The sequence below is a fragment of the Sus scrofa genome, chromosome 7 (assembly GCF_054392235.1).
Source record: "Sus scrofa isolate SSC_HxYL_T2T_F1_AM1 chromosome 7, Sscrofa_HxYL_maternal_Yorkshire_Landrace_v2.0, whole genome shotgun sequence".
Lineage (NCBI taxonomy): Eukaryota > Metazoa > Chordata > Mammalia > Artiodactyla > Suidae > Sus > Sus scrofa.
In genome coordinates, this window is record NC_139389.1 from 86,150,642 (window position 1) to 86,169,688 (window position 19,047).

Consider the following 19,047-nt stretch of genomic DNA (forward strand, 5'->3'; position numbering starts at 1 on the left):
TTTATACATTCTAGAGATTAAGCCCTTGTCGGTTGCATCATTTGAAACTATTTTCTCCCATTCTGTAAGTTGTCTTTTTGTTTTCTTTTGGGTTTCCTTTGCTGTGCAAAAGCTTTTCAGTTTGATGAGGTCCCATGGGTTTATTTTTGCTCTAATTTCTATTGCTTTGGGAGACTGACCTGAGAAAATATTCATGATGTTGATGTCAGAGAGTGTTTTGCCTATGTTTTCTTCTAGGAGTTTGATGGTGTCCTGTCGTATGTTTAAGTCTTTCAGCCATTTGGAGTTTATTTTTGTGCATGGTGTGAGGGTGTGTTCTAGTTTCATTGCTTTGCATGCAGCTGTCCAGGTTTCCCAGCAATGCTTGCTGAATAGACTTTCTTTTTCCCATTTTATGTTCTTGCCTCCCTTGTCAAAGATTAATTGACCATAGGTGTCAGGGTTTATTTCCGGATTCTCTATTCTGTTCCATTGGTCTGTCTGTCTGTTTTGATACCAGTACCACACTGTTTTGATGACTGTGGCTTTGTAGTATTTCTTGAAGTCTTGGAGAGTTATGCCTCCTGCTTGGTTTTTGTTTCTCAGGATTGCTTTGGCGATTCTGGGTCTTTTGTTGTTCCATATAAATGTTTGGATTGTTTGTTCTGGTTCTGTGAAAAATGTCATGGGTAATTTGATAGGGATTGCATTGAATCTGTAGATTGCTTTGGGTAGTATGGCCATTTTTACAGTATTGATTTTCCCAATCCAGGAACATGGAATATCTTTCCATTTCTTTACATCTTCTTTGATTTCTTTGATTAAAGTTTTATAGTTCTCGGCATATAGGTCCTTTACCTCCTTGGTCAGGTGTATTCCGAGGTATTTGATTTTGTGAGGTGCCATTTTAAAAGGTATCGTATTTTGGTATCGTATTTTTGTATTCCTTTTCTAATATTTCATTGCTGGTACACAGAAATGCAACTGACTTCTGAATGTTAATCTTATATCCTGCTACTTTGCTGAATTTATTAATCAGTTCAAGTAGTTTTGGGGTTGAGTCCTTAGGGTTTTCTATATATAGTGTCATGTTGTCTGTCTGCATACAGTGACAGTTTTATCTTTTCTCTTCCTATATGCATGACTTTTTTCTTTTGTTTGTCTAATTGCTGTGGCTAGGACTTCCAGTACTATGTTGAATAGCAGTGGTGAGAGTGGGCATCCCTGTCTTGTTCCAGATTTGAGTGAGAAGGCTTTCAGTTTTTCCCCAATGAGTATTATATTTGCTGTGGGTTTATCATAAATGGCTTTGATTATATTCAGGAATGTTCCCTCTACACCCACTTTGGCGAGGGTCTTGATCGTGAATGGATGTTGGACTTTGTCAAATGCTTTTTTTGCTTCTATTGAGATGATCATATTATTTTTGACTTTTTTTTTGTTAATGTGGTGTAGGATGCTGATTGATTTGCATATGTTGAACCATCCTTGTGAACCTGGGATGAACCCAAACTGGTCATGGTGTATAATTTTTTTGGTATGTTGTTGGATTCGGTTGGCTAAGATTTTGTTGAGAATTTTTGCATCTATATTCATCAATGATATTGGCTGATAGTTTTCTTTTTTGGTGGTCTCTGCCTGGTTTTGGAATGAGGGTGATGGTGGCATCATAGAATGTCTTTGGGAGTATTCCTTCTTCTTCAACCTTTTGAAAGAGTTTAAGGAGGATGAGCACAAATTCCTCTTTATATGTTTGATAAAATTCACCTGTGAAGCCATCTGGTCCTGGACTTTTATTTGTGGGGAGTGATTTTATGACCTCTTCAATTTCATTTCTAGTGATCGGTCTGTTCAGTTGGTCTGTTTCTACTTGATTCAGTTTTGGCAGGCTGTAAGATTCTAGAAAATTGTCCATTTCTTCCAGATTGTCAAACTTGTTGCCATATAGTTGTTCATAGTATTCTCTTATGGTTTTTTGTATTTCTGCTGTATCCATTGTGATTTCTCCTTTTTCATTTATAATTTTGGTTATTTGGGTTCTTTCTCTCCTCTTTTTAGTGAGTCTGGCCAGGGGTTTGTCAATTTTGTTTACCTTTTCAAAGAACCAGCTCTTGGTTTTATGAATTTTCTCTATTGTTTTTTGAGTCTCTATTTTATTGATTTCGTCTTTGATCTTTATAATTTCCTTCCTTCTGCTGACTTTAGACTTTTTTGTTCTTCTTTTTCTAATTCATTTAGGTGGAGGGTTAAGTTGTCAATTTGGGATCTTTCTTCTTTTTTGAGAAAGGCCTGTATTGCTATAAATTTCCCTCTGAGCACTGCTTTCGCAGCATCCCATAGATTTTGAGAGGTTGTGTCTTCATTATCATTTGTTTCAAGGTAGTTTTTAATTTCCTTCTTGATTTCCTCATTGACCCATTGGTTTTTTAGTAGCATGTTGTTTAGTCTCCATGGAGTAGGTTTTTTCTCTTTGCTTTTCCCATGGTTGATTTCTAATTTCATGGCATTGTGGTCAGAGAAGATACTTGAGGTAATTTCTATGCTCCTAAATTTATTGAGATTAGCTTTGTGTCCCAATATGTGGTTGATTCTTGAGAATGTTCCATGAGCATTTGAGAAGAATGTGTATTCTGATTTTTTTGGATGTAGTGTCCTGAAGATATCAATGAAGTCTAACTTTTCTATTGTTTCCTTTAGGATCTCTGTTGCTTTATTGGTTTTCTGTCTAGAGGATCTGTCCATTGATGTGAGGGGGGTATTAAGGTCTGCTACTATGATTGTATTCTCATCAATATCTCCCTTTATGTCTGTTAATATTTGTTGTATGTATCTGGGTGCTCCTGTATTTGGGGATATATGTTGACGATAGTAACATCCTCTCCTTGGATGGATCCCTTAATCATTAAGTAGTGTCCTTCTTTGTCTTTCTTTATGTCTTTTGTTTTAAAGTCTATTTTGTCTGATATGAGCGTTGCAACTCCTGCTTTTCCGTCATGTCTATTGGCGTGAAATATTTTTCCCCACCCTTTCACTTTCAGCCTATATGTATCTTTTGTCCTAAGATGAGTTTCTTGTAGGCAGCATATTGAAGGTTTTTGCCTTTTTATCCACTCAGCCACTCTGTGTCTTTTGATTGGGGCATTCAGTCCATTGACATTTAAGGTGATAATTGATAGATGATTATTTATTGCCATTTGAACCTCGTGTTCCAGTTGATTCTATGGTTCTCCATTCTTCCTTTTTTTTTTTTTTTTTTTTTTTTTTGGTTGGATGGTCTCCTGTTATTATCTGCTTGAGTGTATTTTTTTTTTCATTTTTTGCAAATGCAATATTTGATTTTGGCTTGTGGTTGCCCTGTTTTTTAAATATGCTAACCCCTTCCCATAATTGTGTGTTTTAGCCTGGTGGTCCTATAAGTTCAAACACTTCATTACTATATTAAAATTAAGAAGAGAAACATACAAACAAACAAACAAAAAGGGTTATTTACTTCCTAACATCCCTTGCCCACATTTTATGGTTTTGATGACTCTTTTTTATTTTTTTCTTTTTAATTTTATTTTGTTTGAAGCATGTTCATGATTAAATCTGTATGCTGGCTTATTTGAGTGACTGCTCTCTGATTGCGGTTTCCTCAGTCCTAGTTCTTCCTCTTCTTCTTCTTTTTTTTTTTTTTCTTTTCTTTTTTCTTCCCTTTCCTTCCTTTCTTTTTGGTTTAGAGAAGCCCTTTCAATATTTCCTTTAACCTGGGTTTTGTGTTGCTGTATTCTTTAAGTTTTTGTTTGTTGGAAAAAATTTTTATTTCCCCTTCTATTTTAAATGATATTCCTGCTGGATAGAGTATTCTAGGTTGCATATTTTTTCCTTTGAGCACTTTAAATATCTCTTGCCATTCCCTCCTGGCCTGTAGTGTTTCTGTAGAGAAATCAGCTGATATTCTTATGGGGGTTCCCTTGTAGGTAACATTCTGTTTTTCTCTTGCTGCCTTTAGGATCCTCTCTTTGTCACTAACTTTTGCCATTTTTATTATGATGTGTCTTGGTGTGGGTCTGTTTGGGTTCAGTTTGTTTGGGGCCCTCTGTGCTTCTTGTATCTTGAACCCAGTATCCTTTAGATTTGGGAAGTTTCCAGCAATAATTTCTTCAAATATATTTTCCATCCCCTTATATTTCTCTACTCCTTCTGGAATTCCTATTATGTGTAGATTGGCCTGCTTTATATTATCCCATAGGTCTCTTATATTGCTTTCCAGTTTTTTGATTCGGTTTTCTGTCTGTTGACCGGATTGAGTGATTTCCATTATTCTATCTTCCATATCACTGATTCGTTCTTCTGCATTATTCATTCTGGTTTTTACTGCCCTTAGTTCAGTTTGCATCTCTGCAAATGAATGTTCTAGTTTTTCTTGGATCCTCCTTATATTTTCTAGTTCCTTTCTGAGGGTATCTGCATTACTGTTCATATCTTCTCTTAATTCCTTCAGTATTTTCACTATTTCTCTTTTGAACTCCAGGTCTGTCTGACTGCAGAGATCTGTTTCACTGCTGACTGTTTTAGGTGAGTTCTCCTGTTGGTTTGACTGGGGTGGTTTCTCAGCTTCTTCATCTTGCTTGTTGTTTTCTTTCTCCTGAGGGAGTTGTACTCTCCGTTATCGGGCAGTGTTTGCCTTGTCACTGCCGTGGAATATTTCCTGAGGGCTGGCGTTGTTGGTCCATCTTTTTTGAGGCAGTGTGGCTTTTCTGGAGTGTTGATGGAGCTAACAGTGTTTCTTTGAAGCAAAGGAGGACTTCCTGAGGGCAGACAGGACTGGGAGGTCCACACCACGATGGTAGCAGATTTCACTTGGTCATGCAGAGCTTGCTCTGGTGTTTTTAGGCTGTGGGGTTCTTGCAGGGGGTTGGCGGTGTTGAGCAGCTGTTCCTCAGGAGTGCAGCATCCCCTGGCGGCTGGAGCAGCTATCTGGGTCACTGAGAACCTAAGAGGCTCTTCCCTAGGGCAGCCCAACTCAGAAGGATGGCCTGAGACTGTAGGCAGATCTTTTCACAGTCTGGCCGAGCTTGTTGCAGCTTTTCTGGGCTGCAGGGGCTCCTCCAGGGGGCTGGTGGTGCTGAGCAGCTATTCCGCGGGAGTGGGGCACCCCCTGGGGGCTTGGGTGGGTAGCAGGGCCGTTGGAAACCCAAGAGGCTCCTCCCCGGGGCAGCCTGACTCAGAAAAACCGTCCGAGAATTAGGCAGATCTATTCACGACCTGGCTAGGCTTGTTCTAGCTTTTCTGGGCTGCAGGCCTTTTCTCGGGGGCTGGTGGTGTTTGGTGCTGCTCTGTGGAAGTGTAGCCCCTCCAAAGGGCAAGAAGGCCTGTGCAGGGACAGCCCCTGCAGTGGTAGGCTTCAGATAATTGTTGAGGCCAGCCCTCCTGGATGACAGGCAGCCCCAGGTTTGGCGAGAGCATAGCGGGTGGTGGGAGTGGGGGGAGGGGATGCACTGGGAAGCACAGCTTTCAGCTAGCTAGCGGGCCTGTAAGCTTGCTGTGGCATGGGGAGTATTCTATGGGGACCCACCCCTTCTTCTCTCCCCTCCCCAGCATGGGCGCAGACCAGGCTCTTCTCCCAGGTTCCCTCTGATGAGGCTTTCCACTTCCCCACCCCTAGAATATTGCTCCCTTTCTCTGCGACAGCTTTGTTTTCTAGTCTCCCAGGCAGTCTCTGCCCCGTTAAATGGTTGCTAGACTTCCCAAGTAGTTTCCGCTCTGCCCCGCCCCCGCAGCCCATTGTCGCGCTCGGACTAACCTCTGGAGCGGAGGTCTCGGTGCCCAGCCCCCTCCCAGGCGTCCCCAGGCCCTTTCTCAGGGACTAACCTTCGGAGGCGAGGTCTCGGTGCCCAGCCCCCACCCAGGAGTCTCAATTTTTGGTGACTGTGCCCGTAGTTCAGATGGTCCGTTGGGTTCTTGATCGGCTTTTCCGTACTCCAACTTACTGCTACACTCTTCTCTGCATCTGAAGATTCCTCCAGTTCATTTGATCTTTCCCCCTTGTAGGTGACTTTCCAGGGTGTGGGATCCCTTTCTCCTCCACAGTTCCCTTTCAGGAGCACCCATCCCGCTAGGATTCACCTTCTCTCACTCTCCTCTTTTCTCCCGTTCTGCCCAATAATGTCACGAACTTCTTGCCGTTATTGGAGTTTAGGTTCCTCTGCCAGCGATTGGTTGCTGTTCTGTGCGAGTCATTTATTCTGTAGATGTGCTTTTTTTGTTGTGTTTGTGGGAGAGGGTGAGCGTGTCCCCCTACTCCTCTGCCATCTTGTCCTCTCCTCAAATGCATTTTTTAAATGCTGCATTTATACTCTCCTCCCCTTGTGATTGTTTTTGATGTCATATCTTACATCAATTCCTCTGTGTCCTTTGTTTAGTGTATCTTCTTTTTTTTTTTTTTTAGTGTATCTTCTAATTGCTTATTGTGGATATAGGTGATTTTTACTACTTTTATCTTTTAACTTCCCTAGTAGTTTGTGTCTGTAGGACTTCCCACCTTTACTGTATGTTTGCCTTTACAGTTGATCTTTTTCATTTTGAAATTTTCTTGTTTCTAGATATGGCCTTTTCTTTTTTGCCTAGAGGTGTTTCTTTATCCTTTGTTGTAAAGCTACTTTGGTGGTGCTGAACTCTTTTAGCTTTTGCTTGTCTGTAAGGTTTTTGATTTCTCCATCAAATCTGAACCAAAACCTTCCTGGGTAGAGTTTTCTTGGGTATAGGTTTTTCCTTTTCATCCCTTTGAATATATGGTGACACTCTTTTCTGGCCTGTAAGGTTTCTCTGAAAAGTCAGCCGATAGCCTTATGGGAAATCCTTTCTATGTTATTGATTGCTTTTCCTTTTTTGCTTTTAATATTCTCTTTTTCTTTACTTTTTATCATTTTAATTATATCTTGGTGTGTTCCTTGTTGGGTTAATCCAATGTGGGACTCTCTACACCTCCTGGATGTGAATATCTGTTTCATTCTCAGGAAAACTTTCAACTATTATGTCATGAAGAATTTTCTCAGGTCCTTTTTCTCTTCTCCTTCTAGGTCCCCTATAATTCAAGTATTAATATGCCTGATGTTGTCCCACAAGTCTCTTAAACTGTCCTTTCTTTTCATTCTTTTTTTCTTTTTTATGTTCGACATCAATGATTTCCAATATTCTGCCCTTTAGCTTACTAATCCATTCCTCTGTGTCATTTGTCCTGCTCTTGATTCCTTCTAGTATATTTTTCATTTCAGTTATTATATTCTTCATCTCTGGTTGTTATTTTTATAGTCTCTTAAAAACCTCTAGGGAGTTCCCATTCTGGCTCAGCAGTAACAAACCTGACTAGTATCCATGAGGATGTGGGTTCAGTCCCTGGCTTTGCTCAGTGGGTTAAGGATCCAGCATTGCCATGAGCTGCAGTATAGGTCACAGACATAGCTCTGATCTGGCGTTGCTGTGGCTGTGGCTGGCAGCTATGGCTCCAGTGCAACCCTAGCCTAGGAACTTCAATATGCCATGGGTATGGCCTTAAAAAGACCAAAACGAACAAAAAAAAAACCTCTAACCCACTCTGTCCATCCATTCTTCTCCCAGGTTTTCTGGTCATCTTTATGACCATTAACATGAACCCCTTTTTGGGGTATATTCCTTACCTCCACTTAACTCCATTGTTCTTCTAGGGTTTTGTCCTATTCCTTTGTCTGGAACATATTGCTATTTCACCTCATTTTGTCTAAGTTGCTATTTTCTTTATTTCTTTTTTTTTTTTCTTGTATCAAGTACGTTGGTTATCTTTCCTGATGTTGGAGAAGTGGACTTTTTTTAGGAGACGTCCTATGCATTCCAGCAGTTCGCTGCCCTCTTGTGACCAATGTTATATGCTCTAGAGTTTCCCCCTATGAAGACTACATGGGTCCTTCTCTTGTGCCAAACTATGTAGGTAGTCTGGTAGTCTTGGCTGGCTCCCAGTATGGTTGGTTGTGACGTCCTCCTTTGTGAAGACAGTGTTAGGTGCTGTTTCGTGAGACCAGGTCACAAAGTAGCTGTCTACAGAATCCCAGGTGGAGCCAGGGTTTATACTGGCTCACTGATGGGTGGCCAGTGTCAGAAATTTCTGAGGCTATTGCCCACCCTCTGGTGGGTAAATCCATGCCCTGAAGTTAATGCAGGGAGAACTGGGTCCTAAAGTCTGGTTGCAGTGCTCAATGATCCCAGCAGTGCTGTCAGGTCACTGAGGCAGGGGTGGGGGAAGTTGTTACACACTTGGGTGTAGTGTCTTCATTGTCCTGAATCTTTTTTTTTTTTTTTTTTTTTTTTTGGCCTGTTAGTGGGCTGAGCCAAGGCCTAGCCAATCTCAGGGCAGAATCTATCCCAATGTGGGCAGGCTGAGTCTGCTAGCTATGGAAACGTGGTTTTCTTGTGCCTGGTGTCTGCCCTCTGGTGGGTAAGCCTGGTCCAGAGGCTAAAGTAGGCTTTCTGGAAGGCAGAGTGGGGGCCAGGGAATTCTGGAGCTGGTACCTATGCACAGGTGGGTGGAGATGTGTCCTAGGCCATCTGGTGGGCATGTCTATATCTAGAGACTTGTTTAGAGCAGTTGTGGGCCAAGAGTCTTTAGACAATCTGTCTGCTGATGGGTTGGACTGTATCTACCCAATTTGTTGCTTGGCCTGAGGCATCCCAGCTCTGCCACCAATAGACCATTGGCCAGGGGCAGGTATTGGTGCAAATGAACTTAAGGAAGGATCCCACTCTGGTGCTTCCTGACACCAGCATCCATACAGTAGGAAGTTCCCAAGAATGGCTTCTACCAGTGAGTTTTTGAGTCCCCAGCATGAGCTGCAGCCACCCCCTGCCCCTCCAAGAAGCTCTGCAAGTCTAGCAGTTAGGTTTGGCCCAGGCTCCTATCCAATTACTTTTTTTCCCCTGGGTCCCAGTGCTTGTGAGATTTTTGTGTGCTAAAAAGTTCTTGCAAGAAAAACCAGATGATTGAAGAAAAATGCTTTCTTGGTGAAGTATAGAGGTCTTCTGTTTACCTCCTAGACTTTGGTCATCAGACAAAAGCATTCTCTCACCACCTCTCTGTGTTATATTTCCCTTGTCTGACTTCATCATTCATCTTAGCAGACTATAGAAAGACATGAAAGACTAGAAACATGTCCCTGGACACTATGGTGACAGACTTCATTCTCTTGGGCTTATTCCCCCAGGCCCCCCACCCTGTCTCAGGACCCTCCTCTTCCTGGTCTTCTTCACCATCTACATCATGACTCAGCTGGGAAGTCTGCTCATTTTGCTTACCATGTGGGCTGACCCAAAGCTCCATGCTGGACATGTTGCTCTCTTCCGTCATCATTCCTCGAATTCTTCTCCACTTCACTCCCATCAGCAAGGCAATCCCATTTGGTGGCTGTGTGGCTCAACTGTATTTCTTTCATTTCCTGGGCAGCACTCAGTGCTTCCTCTACACCTTGATGGCCTATGACAGGTACCTGGCCATATGCCAGCCCCTGCGCTACCCCATGCTCATGAATGGGAGGTTATGCACATTCCTTGTGGCGGGAGCGTGGGTGGCCGGCTCCATCCATGGGTCTATCGAGGCCACCCTGACCTTCCGACTGCCCTACTGTGGGCCCAACCAGGTGGATTACTTTATCTGTGACATCCCTGCAGTATTGAGACTGGCCTGTGCAGACACCAGTGTCAATGAGCTTGTGACCTTTGTGGACATTGGGGTCATGGCAGCCAGTTGCTTCCTGTTAATTCTGCTCTCCTATGCCAGCATGGTCCATGCCATCCTACAGATACCCACTGCTGATGGGCAGTGCTGGGCCTTCTCCACCTGTGGCTCCCACTTAACTGTAGTCACATTCTACGATGTCCCCTGTATTTTCATCAACTTTTGGGATGGTTCCAAGAGTAAAAACAAGGAAATATAAATAGGTGAACCTGGTTTTCCAGTGCTTGAAAGTGGTGAATAAGGAAATTGGATGTGCCTGTATGTTTTTCCAGGAAGGTAATTGTTGGAATTACAGAGCAGAAGCGCAAGGCTGCAAAACAGTCATCACAGCATGAAGTGACTTCCAGACCAGAGGCCAAGGACAGAAACTATGGATTCCAGCTAGTAGTGTGCTGGTAAATGTTTAAAACCTGGCTCTAAAAAAATAGGAAGGGAGTTCCTTTTCTGGCTCAGCAGGTTGAGAACCCCACTAGTATCCCTGAGGATTCGGGTTCAATCCCTGGCCTCACTCAGTAGGTTAAAGGATCTGGTGTTGCCATGAGCTGTGGTATAGGTTGCAGGTGTGGCTCAGATCTGGCATTGCCATGACTGTGGAGTAGGCCAACAGCTGCAGCTCTGATTCGACCCCTAGCCCAGGATCTTCCATGTGTCACAGGTGCAACCATAAGAAAGAAAAAAAGAAAGTAGAAAGGGGGAAAATAAAAGCCCTCATTTGTGTTGTTTGCAAATTTCCATGGACTAAATACTCCCGCCATGGTTAATTTCAAACTCCAACATGACATCTTTGCTTAAAGAAGTTGGTAATGCTAACACACCCTTATATAGTATTTCCATAATAAAGATATGATAAATGTGAATCAGTTCATAGATACTAGTAAAACTTAGTAAAAAAAAAAAAAAAATTAGAAAGTAGAAGTTACTGGGAGTTCCCGTCGTGGCGCAGTGGTTAACGAATCCGACTAGAAACCATGAGGTTGCGGGTTCGGTCCCTGCCCTTGCTCAGTGGGTTAACGATCCGGCACTGCCGTGAGCTGTGGTGTAGGTTGCAGACGTGGCTCGGATCCCGCGTTGCCGTGGCTCTGGCGTAGGCCAGGGGCTCCAGCTCCGATTCGACCCCTAGCCTGGGAACCTCCATATGCCGCGGGAGCGATCCAAAGAAATAGCAAAAAGCCAAAAAAAAAAAAGAAAGTAGAAGTTACCATTGAGGCTCAGTGAAAACAAACCCTACTAGTATCCATGAGAACAAGGGTTTGATCCATGGCCCCACTCAGTGCATTAAGGATCCGGCATTGCTATGGCTATGGTGTAGCTCAGCTGCTGCAGCTTTGACTAGTTCCCTAGCCTGGGAACTTCCATATGCGGTGAATGCAGCCCTGAAAATAATAAAATAAATTTTAAAATAATTAGAAAAGTGATGTTTTTAATATTACTACATTTTTGGGCCACATGCACTGCATGCAGAAGTTCCCAGGCCAGAAACTGAACCCACACCATAGCAGTGACCCAAGCCACAGCAGTGATAATTGCCATATCCTGAGCTACCAGGGAACTTCAACATATTTGTACATTTTTATATGATTTATTTAATTGCAAGTTTAACAAAGAGTAAATAAAATTTTTGAAAATTTAGCAGTAAGTTATTCTAGGCCAGTAATAACCAGCTCCATCACACAACTAGTTCTAAATCACTTCAGAGAGGCAAGTCACCTTGCAATTCCAGATGGGACCATCTCAACTGTAGGGTCCAAGTCACCTACCAGATCATCCAAAAATATCAAAGAACACTCCAACAATTTGAAATCATTTTCTTTTTCCACTGCCTTAAATACATTGGAGTCATCTAAGACTTTAAAGTGGAGGTAAGGAAATTCATTCAATGAACCTAAAATTAGGGGATTCTTCCATCAGTATCCAGAGAGGTGGGGACATACAATGAAGAGTACCTCAATTATTGAAAAGTACATTTTAATGCATTTCTGAGTATACTGTGGGTAAATGTGCGATCTGACATTTAAAAGAAAAGAATCACAGAAATTAGAGATTATATCTGTCACTCAAGAGATCACCTTGTTCTCCACAGCTCACTTTCTAGATATGTAGAAATGATTCCTGCTTGCTGTCAAAACAAAAAATAATGAGGATCAGGGGAATGCAGTCCTCACGGGGGAAAGGTTTCAGGGTGGAACTCCCAAGACACAAATAGTCGGCAACAACTCTCTTGACAGTGTTTTGCCAAAAATAACTCATTCAGAGGAGATTCAGCTAACTGTGTAACCAAGTAAAACCAAGAGGCTAAAGTAGAGAAGTCACAATCTGTAAAGAGCCTCCAATGGCTGGAAGTATCACAGATTATCAAAATAGTCAGTATGTCAATCTCCTGGAAGATGTTAATTCCATTCCAAAGCAGAGATCCAGTAACCCCTCACCACGAGCCCAGGTGACACTCTGAAGGACACTTTCCTCACCTGCTGGGCCAGTCTACCTGAGATGCGCCAGCCTTCTCCAAGATTTTGCTTCTGTGTCCATGTAAGTTCAAGAAGGGAAGAATTCCTAAAGCCAGGTCAATTCACACTAGGAACCAAGATGTAGAGACTTTAAAAGATTCAGTAACTTTGTCCAAAACTGTACTTATTCTGTCTCTTTCCCCATCATTCTTACTTCACCCTCTCCTCACAGAGTTAGTAAGTTAATCGTATTACTTCTGAATTAAATGAACCTCTCTCCAGATTTGAGAACTTTCCTCGACTGAGAAAAGAGTTATCTTTTATTTTCTCTTTTTGAGAAAGTAATAAAGCAATATACATGGTGCATCGGATTGAGCATTACAGATCAAACACAAAATGGGTTCCTTAACCCTTCTTTTCCCAGAGATGAGCATACTTAGGCAACTTAAAGTTTGAAAGTCTTCCATTTCAAGTACCTTTTCTTTTTTTTTTTTTTTTTTTTTTTTTTTTGTCTTTTTGCTATTTCTTGGGCCGCTCCCACGGCATATGGAGGTTCCCAGGCCAGGGGTCGAATCGGAGCTGCAGCCACCAGCCTATGCTGGAGCCACAGCAACGCTGAATCCAAGCCACGTCTGCAACCTACACCACAGCTCATGGCAACACCGGATCGTTAACCCACTGAGCAAGGGCAGGAACCGAACCTGCAACCTCATGGTTCCTAGTCAGATTCGTTAACCACTACACCATGGCGGGAACTCCTCAAGTACCTTTTCTTAAGCAAGATTTTTTTTTAACTTACAGGGCAAAGACCTTGACAGGATAATCAGAGCAATAAAATATGGATTCTGCCTCCCCACCATACTCAAACTCTCTTCACTGTCCTTGCTGTGTCTCGCTGCTCGTGTTACCTAATAAATAGCCTGAAGGGCTATGGTGGGAGTCTGGTCCTAAGGACAAGCAAGGATAAACAACACAGTGCTGGGTCCTTCCCCATCCCTCAGCGCTAGTGACTCACATCAGCTCTGGGCAGGGATGGCCCCAAAACAAGGTACCCTATACAACACCCCAGCTCAGTGTAGACATGCCAGAAAGAGGTCAAACCTCTGAGATAATTTGATTCTTCACAAAATGAAAGAGGCTCAAGGTGAATGAGCCTCCTGGTGAAGGGGAGCCCAGCCAACAGTCCACCTTACAACTTCCTAGCTGACTCGACAGTGAAAGGGTCTCGTTCCTCTCTCAGCTTGCTTTCTCGATGCCTCCCTCTTACATTCCATCCCTAGGAGCCTTTCCCTTGAATGCCAAGGCCAAAGCCCCCACATATAATTATTTGCTATTTAAAATGTTGATTCAGTCAATGATATCACCAGCTTCTTATTTTCTTTAATCACATACTTTTGATATTAAGATTATGAGTACTTTATAAGATGTCCTTGCCAAATACTATTACTAAATACTATTTAAAAGGGGAAATTTTGGAATATGTATCAAATTAGCTAAGTTTTGGATGCTTAAAATGTTTTTTTAATTGATGAATCTAAATTTGTTTCACTCCTCAATTTAAATAGCCTGAGACTCCATAGCTTCAGAAGATTCGCCAGCCCTATAATTTAAAAAAATCACAGATCAGTGAAAAGGGATCATTCCATTCGTTTTCTACTTTCGTTTTTTTATTTTTATTTTCTAGGGCCGCACATGCAGCATTTGGAAGTTCCCAGGCTAGGGGTCAAATTGGAGCTGCAGCTGCCAGCCTACACCACAGCCACAGCAACACAGGATCCAAACCACTTCTGTGATCTACATCACTGCTCATGGCAATGCCAGATCCTTAACCCACTGAGCAAGGCCAAGGATCAAACCTGCATCCTTAAGAATACTAGTCAGGTTCTTAACCCACTGAGCCACAACAGGAACTCCTACTTTTGGTTTTTTCTAGTGGCTCTTTTCCTCTAGAAAAGAAAAGACTGTTCTCTTTTCTAACACTGCTCTCTCTTAGAGCAGCTCTGTCCTTCTACAAACACACTCCCTGCCCCTCCAGGGATTCCACCTTCTGGAATTCACCTCTTCCCCACTCTGCCTTCCTCTGCAACCCCAGCACACCACTCCAGTTCAAAACCACCATCTTCGGCTGCCTCTGCCTGGAAAAGGAGCCTCTCCCTCAGACCCATCCACTGCACTCACCCAGTGCCCATATTGCTGGCCAGGATGCCCAGGGCCAGATAAGAGGAGGTACAGCTTCCAACCTTCTCCTGGCAGACCCCTTGCAAAGTGCACCCGGACATGTGCACCTCAGCCAGGAAAAAAGTCAGATTGGCAAAGAAAGAGCAACCGGGGAAGATTTTTATTATTCATAAACATTTATTATAAATGGTCTTAAAATAATTGCCTTTTTAATATAATCCAAATATGAATTGATTTATGAAAATTTTATTTTCATAACTAATAGAAAATAAGCTTTCATAATTGGCATCATAAACACTATCTCAAGTTTTGCCATCTCTTTCTCTTCTGGCCAAAGAAAGTACTACCCATCCACCCCAAAAGAAATTAAGGTATTCCTCCTTCCAAAAATCAGGTAATAGAAAGCTTATGTATTTTTCTTTTTGTGACCAAAGTTTATAATCAATATTTCCATACAAGATACATTCAATATGATTGATACTGAATATTACTCTATTCATTCTTTTAAAATAATAAGATAAAATAGGCTTAGGAATTCCCCTATGGCTCAGTGGGTTAAGGATCCTGGGTTACAACTGCAGTGGCTCAGGTTGCTACTATGGCACAGGTTTGATCCCTGGCCCAGGAACTTCCACATGCCATAGGTACAGCCAAGAAAAATAAGTTTGGGATTCCAGTTGTGGTCCAGGGGGTTAAAAACCCTAGTATCCAGGATGCGAGTTCGATCTCTGCCCTCTTTCAGTGGGTTTGATGATCTGGTGTTGCTGAGAGCTGTGGTGTAGATCACAGATGTGATTCAGATCTGGCATTGCTGTGGCTGTGGTGTAGGCTGGCAACTACAGCTCTGATTCACCCCCTAGCCTGGAAACTTCCATATGCCACAGGTGCGGACCTAAAAATAAAAAATAGGTTTGAAAATTGGTGTTGATAAGAATATTTTTAATGGTATTCCAGTGGTCAGATCTGTCAATGTTCACACCTCCGTATAATTAACTTCTTATTGGTTTACAGTTAGAGTTATAGGATGTTTTATTTAAAGCAATAGATACAAAAATACATTAAAATGTATAAGGAAAAATTTTTTTTGAATAAACCATTCATCAAGGGGAATTTTAAAATAACATCTGGCTCAGAAGTTTAATACCTTTAAAGGGTTTTTGAGACTTTTTTTTTTTTTTGTCTTTTTTTTTTTTGGCATTTCTTGGGCCGCTCCCACGGCATATGGAGGTTCCCAGGCTAGGGGTCTCATCGGAGCTGTAGCCACCAGCCTATGCCAGAGGCACAGCAACGCAGGATCCGAGCCATGTCTGCAACCTACACCACAGCTCACGGCAAAGCCAGATCCCCAACCCACTGAGCAAGGGCAGGGATCGAACCTGCAACCTCATGGTTCCTAGTCAGATTCGTTAACAACTGTGCCACGACGGGAACTCCGAGACTCTCATTTTTTTGAAGGCAAATACAATCTTAAAATAACAGCATACTAAAGGTCTAACTAGAATTCCTGTTGTGGCTCGTGGTTAACAAACCCCACTAGTACCCTTGAGGACACAGGTTTGATCCCTGGCCTCGCTCAGTGGGTTAAGAATCCAGCATTGCTGTGGGCTGTGGTGTAGGTTGCAGATGTGGCTCAGATATAGCATTGCTGTGGCTGTGGTGTAGGGCAGCAGCTAGAGCTCCAATTTGATCCTTAGCCTGGAAACCTCCATACACCGTGGGTACGGCCCTAAAAAGACAAAAGACCAAAAAAAAAAAAAAAAAAAAAAGTAAAGGAAGGTCTAACATATAATAGTAAAATCTATACTACAAATCATCAAACCAGTAAAATGTTTTGACCAATCAATAAATTTAAATAACATCCTATGGAAAATAGCAAGTGTGGATGATGACTTTGACTTCGTTTACACCAGGAATAGACTCACATTGCTGAAGGGTGAGATAAAGCCCTTATCCTACACTCCTGACTGTGTGACGTAAAGCAGGAGAGATATGATCACACAGGGAAACAGAAACTAGGACTAACCAGAATTGGCAACATCCGTTCAGCCAGTCAATCAGCCAATAAATATTCACTAATTAACTTATTGTTGCTAAACACTGGAGCAGGTGTTGCAGGTACAATGGAAGAACAAAATAAATTTCGTTTTTGCTCTGAAGGAGCTTATAATCTAGTGGAAGAAACCACTGAACATTTAAGCAAATAGTTCTCACCATACCACGTTACAATCATCTTTTATAATACAAACTTTTATCTTCCAAAAGATTGTCTAACAAGGGAGAAAAACTCTTCCTGCAGGAGGTGATAGCCAAAGTGAATCCTGTAGAATGAGGTTATGTTAAGATGAATCCATATACTCAAGAAAGAGTAGGTTCAGAAGGAAGGAGGATGCGGTGCTCTGAGGGAACTAACGGGAAAAAGACTGTAGAAATACACAAGGGTCAGATCTCAAAGGTTGTTATAGATCATGGTAAGAGATATTTTGACAGTAAGTCAGAAACGAACAGTAGAGAAGGTAATCGTGCAGTCATCTTTACACACTGCTCCATGCTGCCAGAATCCAGTTCTCTGTTGTCCCCCTTTAGGCAGAGACTCATTATATGTGCTACTAACACCATTATTCAAACACAGCTCTGTGCCTTGACTTCCAACCCTTGTACTTAGTGTTTCCCATTGAAGGAGAATTTCAGGACACGTAGAAACTAACAAGAAAGTGCTCTGCTTACTTCCTAGGCTCTGGTCATCAGACAAAAGCATTCTCTCACCATCTCCCTGTGTTGTTATTTCCCTTGTTTGACTTTAGGCATCTTAGCAGACTACAGAGAGACATGGGAAAGACCAGAAACACATCCCTGGACACTGTGGTGACAGATTTCATTCTCCTGGGCTTATCTCACCCCCCAAGTCTCAGGACCCTCCTCTTCCTGGTCTTCTTCACCATCTACATCCTGACTCAGCTGGGGAATCTGCTCATTTTGCTCACCGTGCGGGCTGACCCAAAGCTCCATGCTCGCCCCATGTACATGCTTCTGGGCGTCCTCTCATTCCTGGACATGTGGCTCTCCTCCGTCATCGTTCCCCGGTTAATTTTGAATTTTACACCTGCCAGCAAGGCAATCCCATTTGGTGGCTGTGTGGCTCAACTGTATTTCTTTCATTTCCTGGGCAGCACTCAGTGCTTCCTCTACACCTTGATGGCCTATGACAGGTACCTGGCCATATGCCAGCCCCTGCGCTACCCCATGCTCATGAATGGGAGGTTATGCACATTCCTTGTGGCGGGAGCGTGGGTGGCCGGCTCCATCCATGGGTCTATCGAGGCCACCCTGACCTTCCGACTGCCCTACTGTGGGCCCAACCAGGTGGATTATTTTTTCTGTGACATCCCTGCAGTATTGAGACTGGCCTGTGCAGACACCAGTGTCAATGAGCTTGTGACCTTTGTGGACATTGGGGTTGTGGCAGCCAGTTGCTTCCTGTTAATTCTGCTCTCCTATGCCAACATAGTCCATGCCATCCTGCGGATTCGCACTGCTGATGGGCGGCGCCGGGCCTTCTCCACCTGTGGCTCCCACCTAACCGTGGTCACAGTCTACTATGTCCCCTGTATTTTCATCTATCTTCGGGCAGGCTCCAAGAGTCCCCTGGATGGGGCAGTGGCTGTGTTTTACACCGTTGTCACTCCGTTACTGAACCCCCTCATCTATACACTGAGGAACCAGGAAGTGAAGTCTGCTCTTGGGAGAATAGCAGCAGGTAGAGGGGGTGGGGGTGAAAATAATAAATAGCTATAGGCTCAGGGACTACCTGCATTATCATTGCTACCACTCTTTCCAGCTCTTGCTGAATGTGGTAAATGTTTCAAAAATAGATTTGCTTTAATCCGAATAGAGTGTAATTCTACTAGGAAGAAGCTTCTAGAGCTATATTTAACCTCAACAAATCATCCATCACTCTTTTACACATTTGTGGGTGAAAACACATTCTACACAAAGGTTGAATATCAGGAGTAAATGCTCTGTATAGGAGGAGGGATTACTCAAGGCAAATTTGGGTAAACCCAGCATAAGGCTGCCCTTTACCCTTCATCAACTTGCTTTACTCCTAATTTCCCAAGCCTCTAAGCATTCAGGATTGTTTTTGTTTGTTTCGTGGATTTTTTTTTTTTTTTTTTTTGCTTGTTCAGGTTTGTTTTGTGTGGGGGTTTTTTGTGTTTGGGTTTTGTTTTTTGTGTTTTGTTTTGTTTTGCTTTTTAGGACTGCACCTGAGGCACATGGAGGTTCCCAGGCAAGGAGTCAAATCAGAGCTGTAGGTGTCAGCCTATGCCACAGCCACAGCAACACAGGATCCAAGCCACGTCTGCAACCTATACCTCAGCTCGCGGCAACACTGGATCTTTAGCCCACTAGCAAGGATAGGAATCAAACCTGTGTCCTCATGGATGCTAGATTGATTTACACTGAGCCATGACAGGAACTCCCATTCAGGATTGTTTTGCTCACATTCAGGCAAATCTATTCTCCCAAGCAGTTGGTGTGACTCTGTGTGGACCATTTCCTTCCAGCCCCTCATCCTCCCTCATGCAATAATTCACCATATTCTGTTTGCTCAGCTTCCAGAATATCTCTCTGGCTTCCTAAGTGGTCTCCTTGTCATTCCCATCCACATCCACACCACTTCCAGAGTTTTCTTTCTAAAATGTAAAA

General features: G+C 42.8%; 1 protein-coding gene across 4 annotated transcripts in view; it reads left to right on the forward strand.

The window, feature by feature from the left end:
* Nucleotides 1–19,047, forward strand: part of LOC100518203 (olfactory receptor 10G2-like) — an 86,624-nt gene that overhangs the window by 5,845 nt on the left and 61,732 nt on the right. Inside the window, exon 2 of one of the 4 annotated variants that reach the window (XM_084969333.1) lies at nucleotides 17,145–18,097. The exons of the other annotated variants lie outside the window; for them this stretch is intronic. Within the exon in view, the coding sequence (XP_084825459.1) occupies nucleotides 17,170–18,097 (928 nt within the window). The 5' untranslated portion in view covers nucleotides 17,145–17,169. The remainder of the gene's footprint in view (nucleotides 1–17,144; nucleotides 18,098–19,047) is intronic. 4 annotated transcript variants of the gene reach the window in all.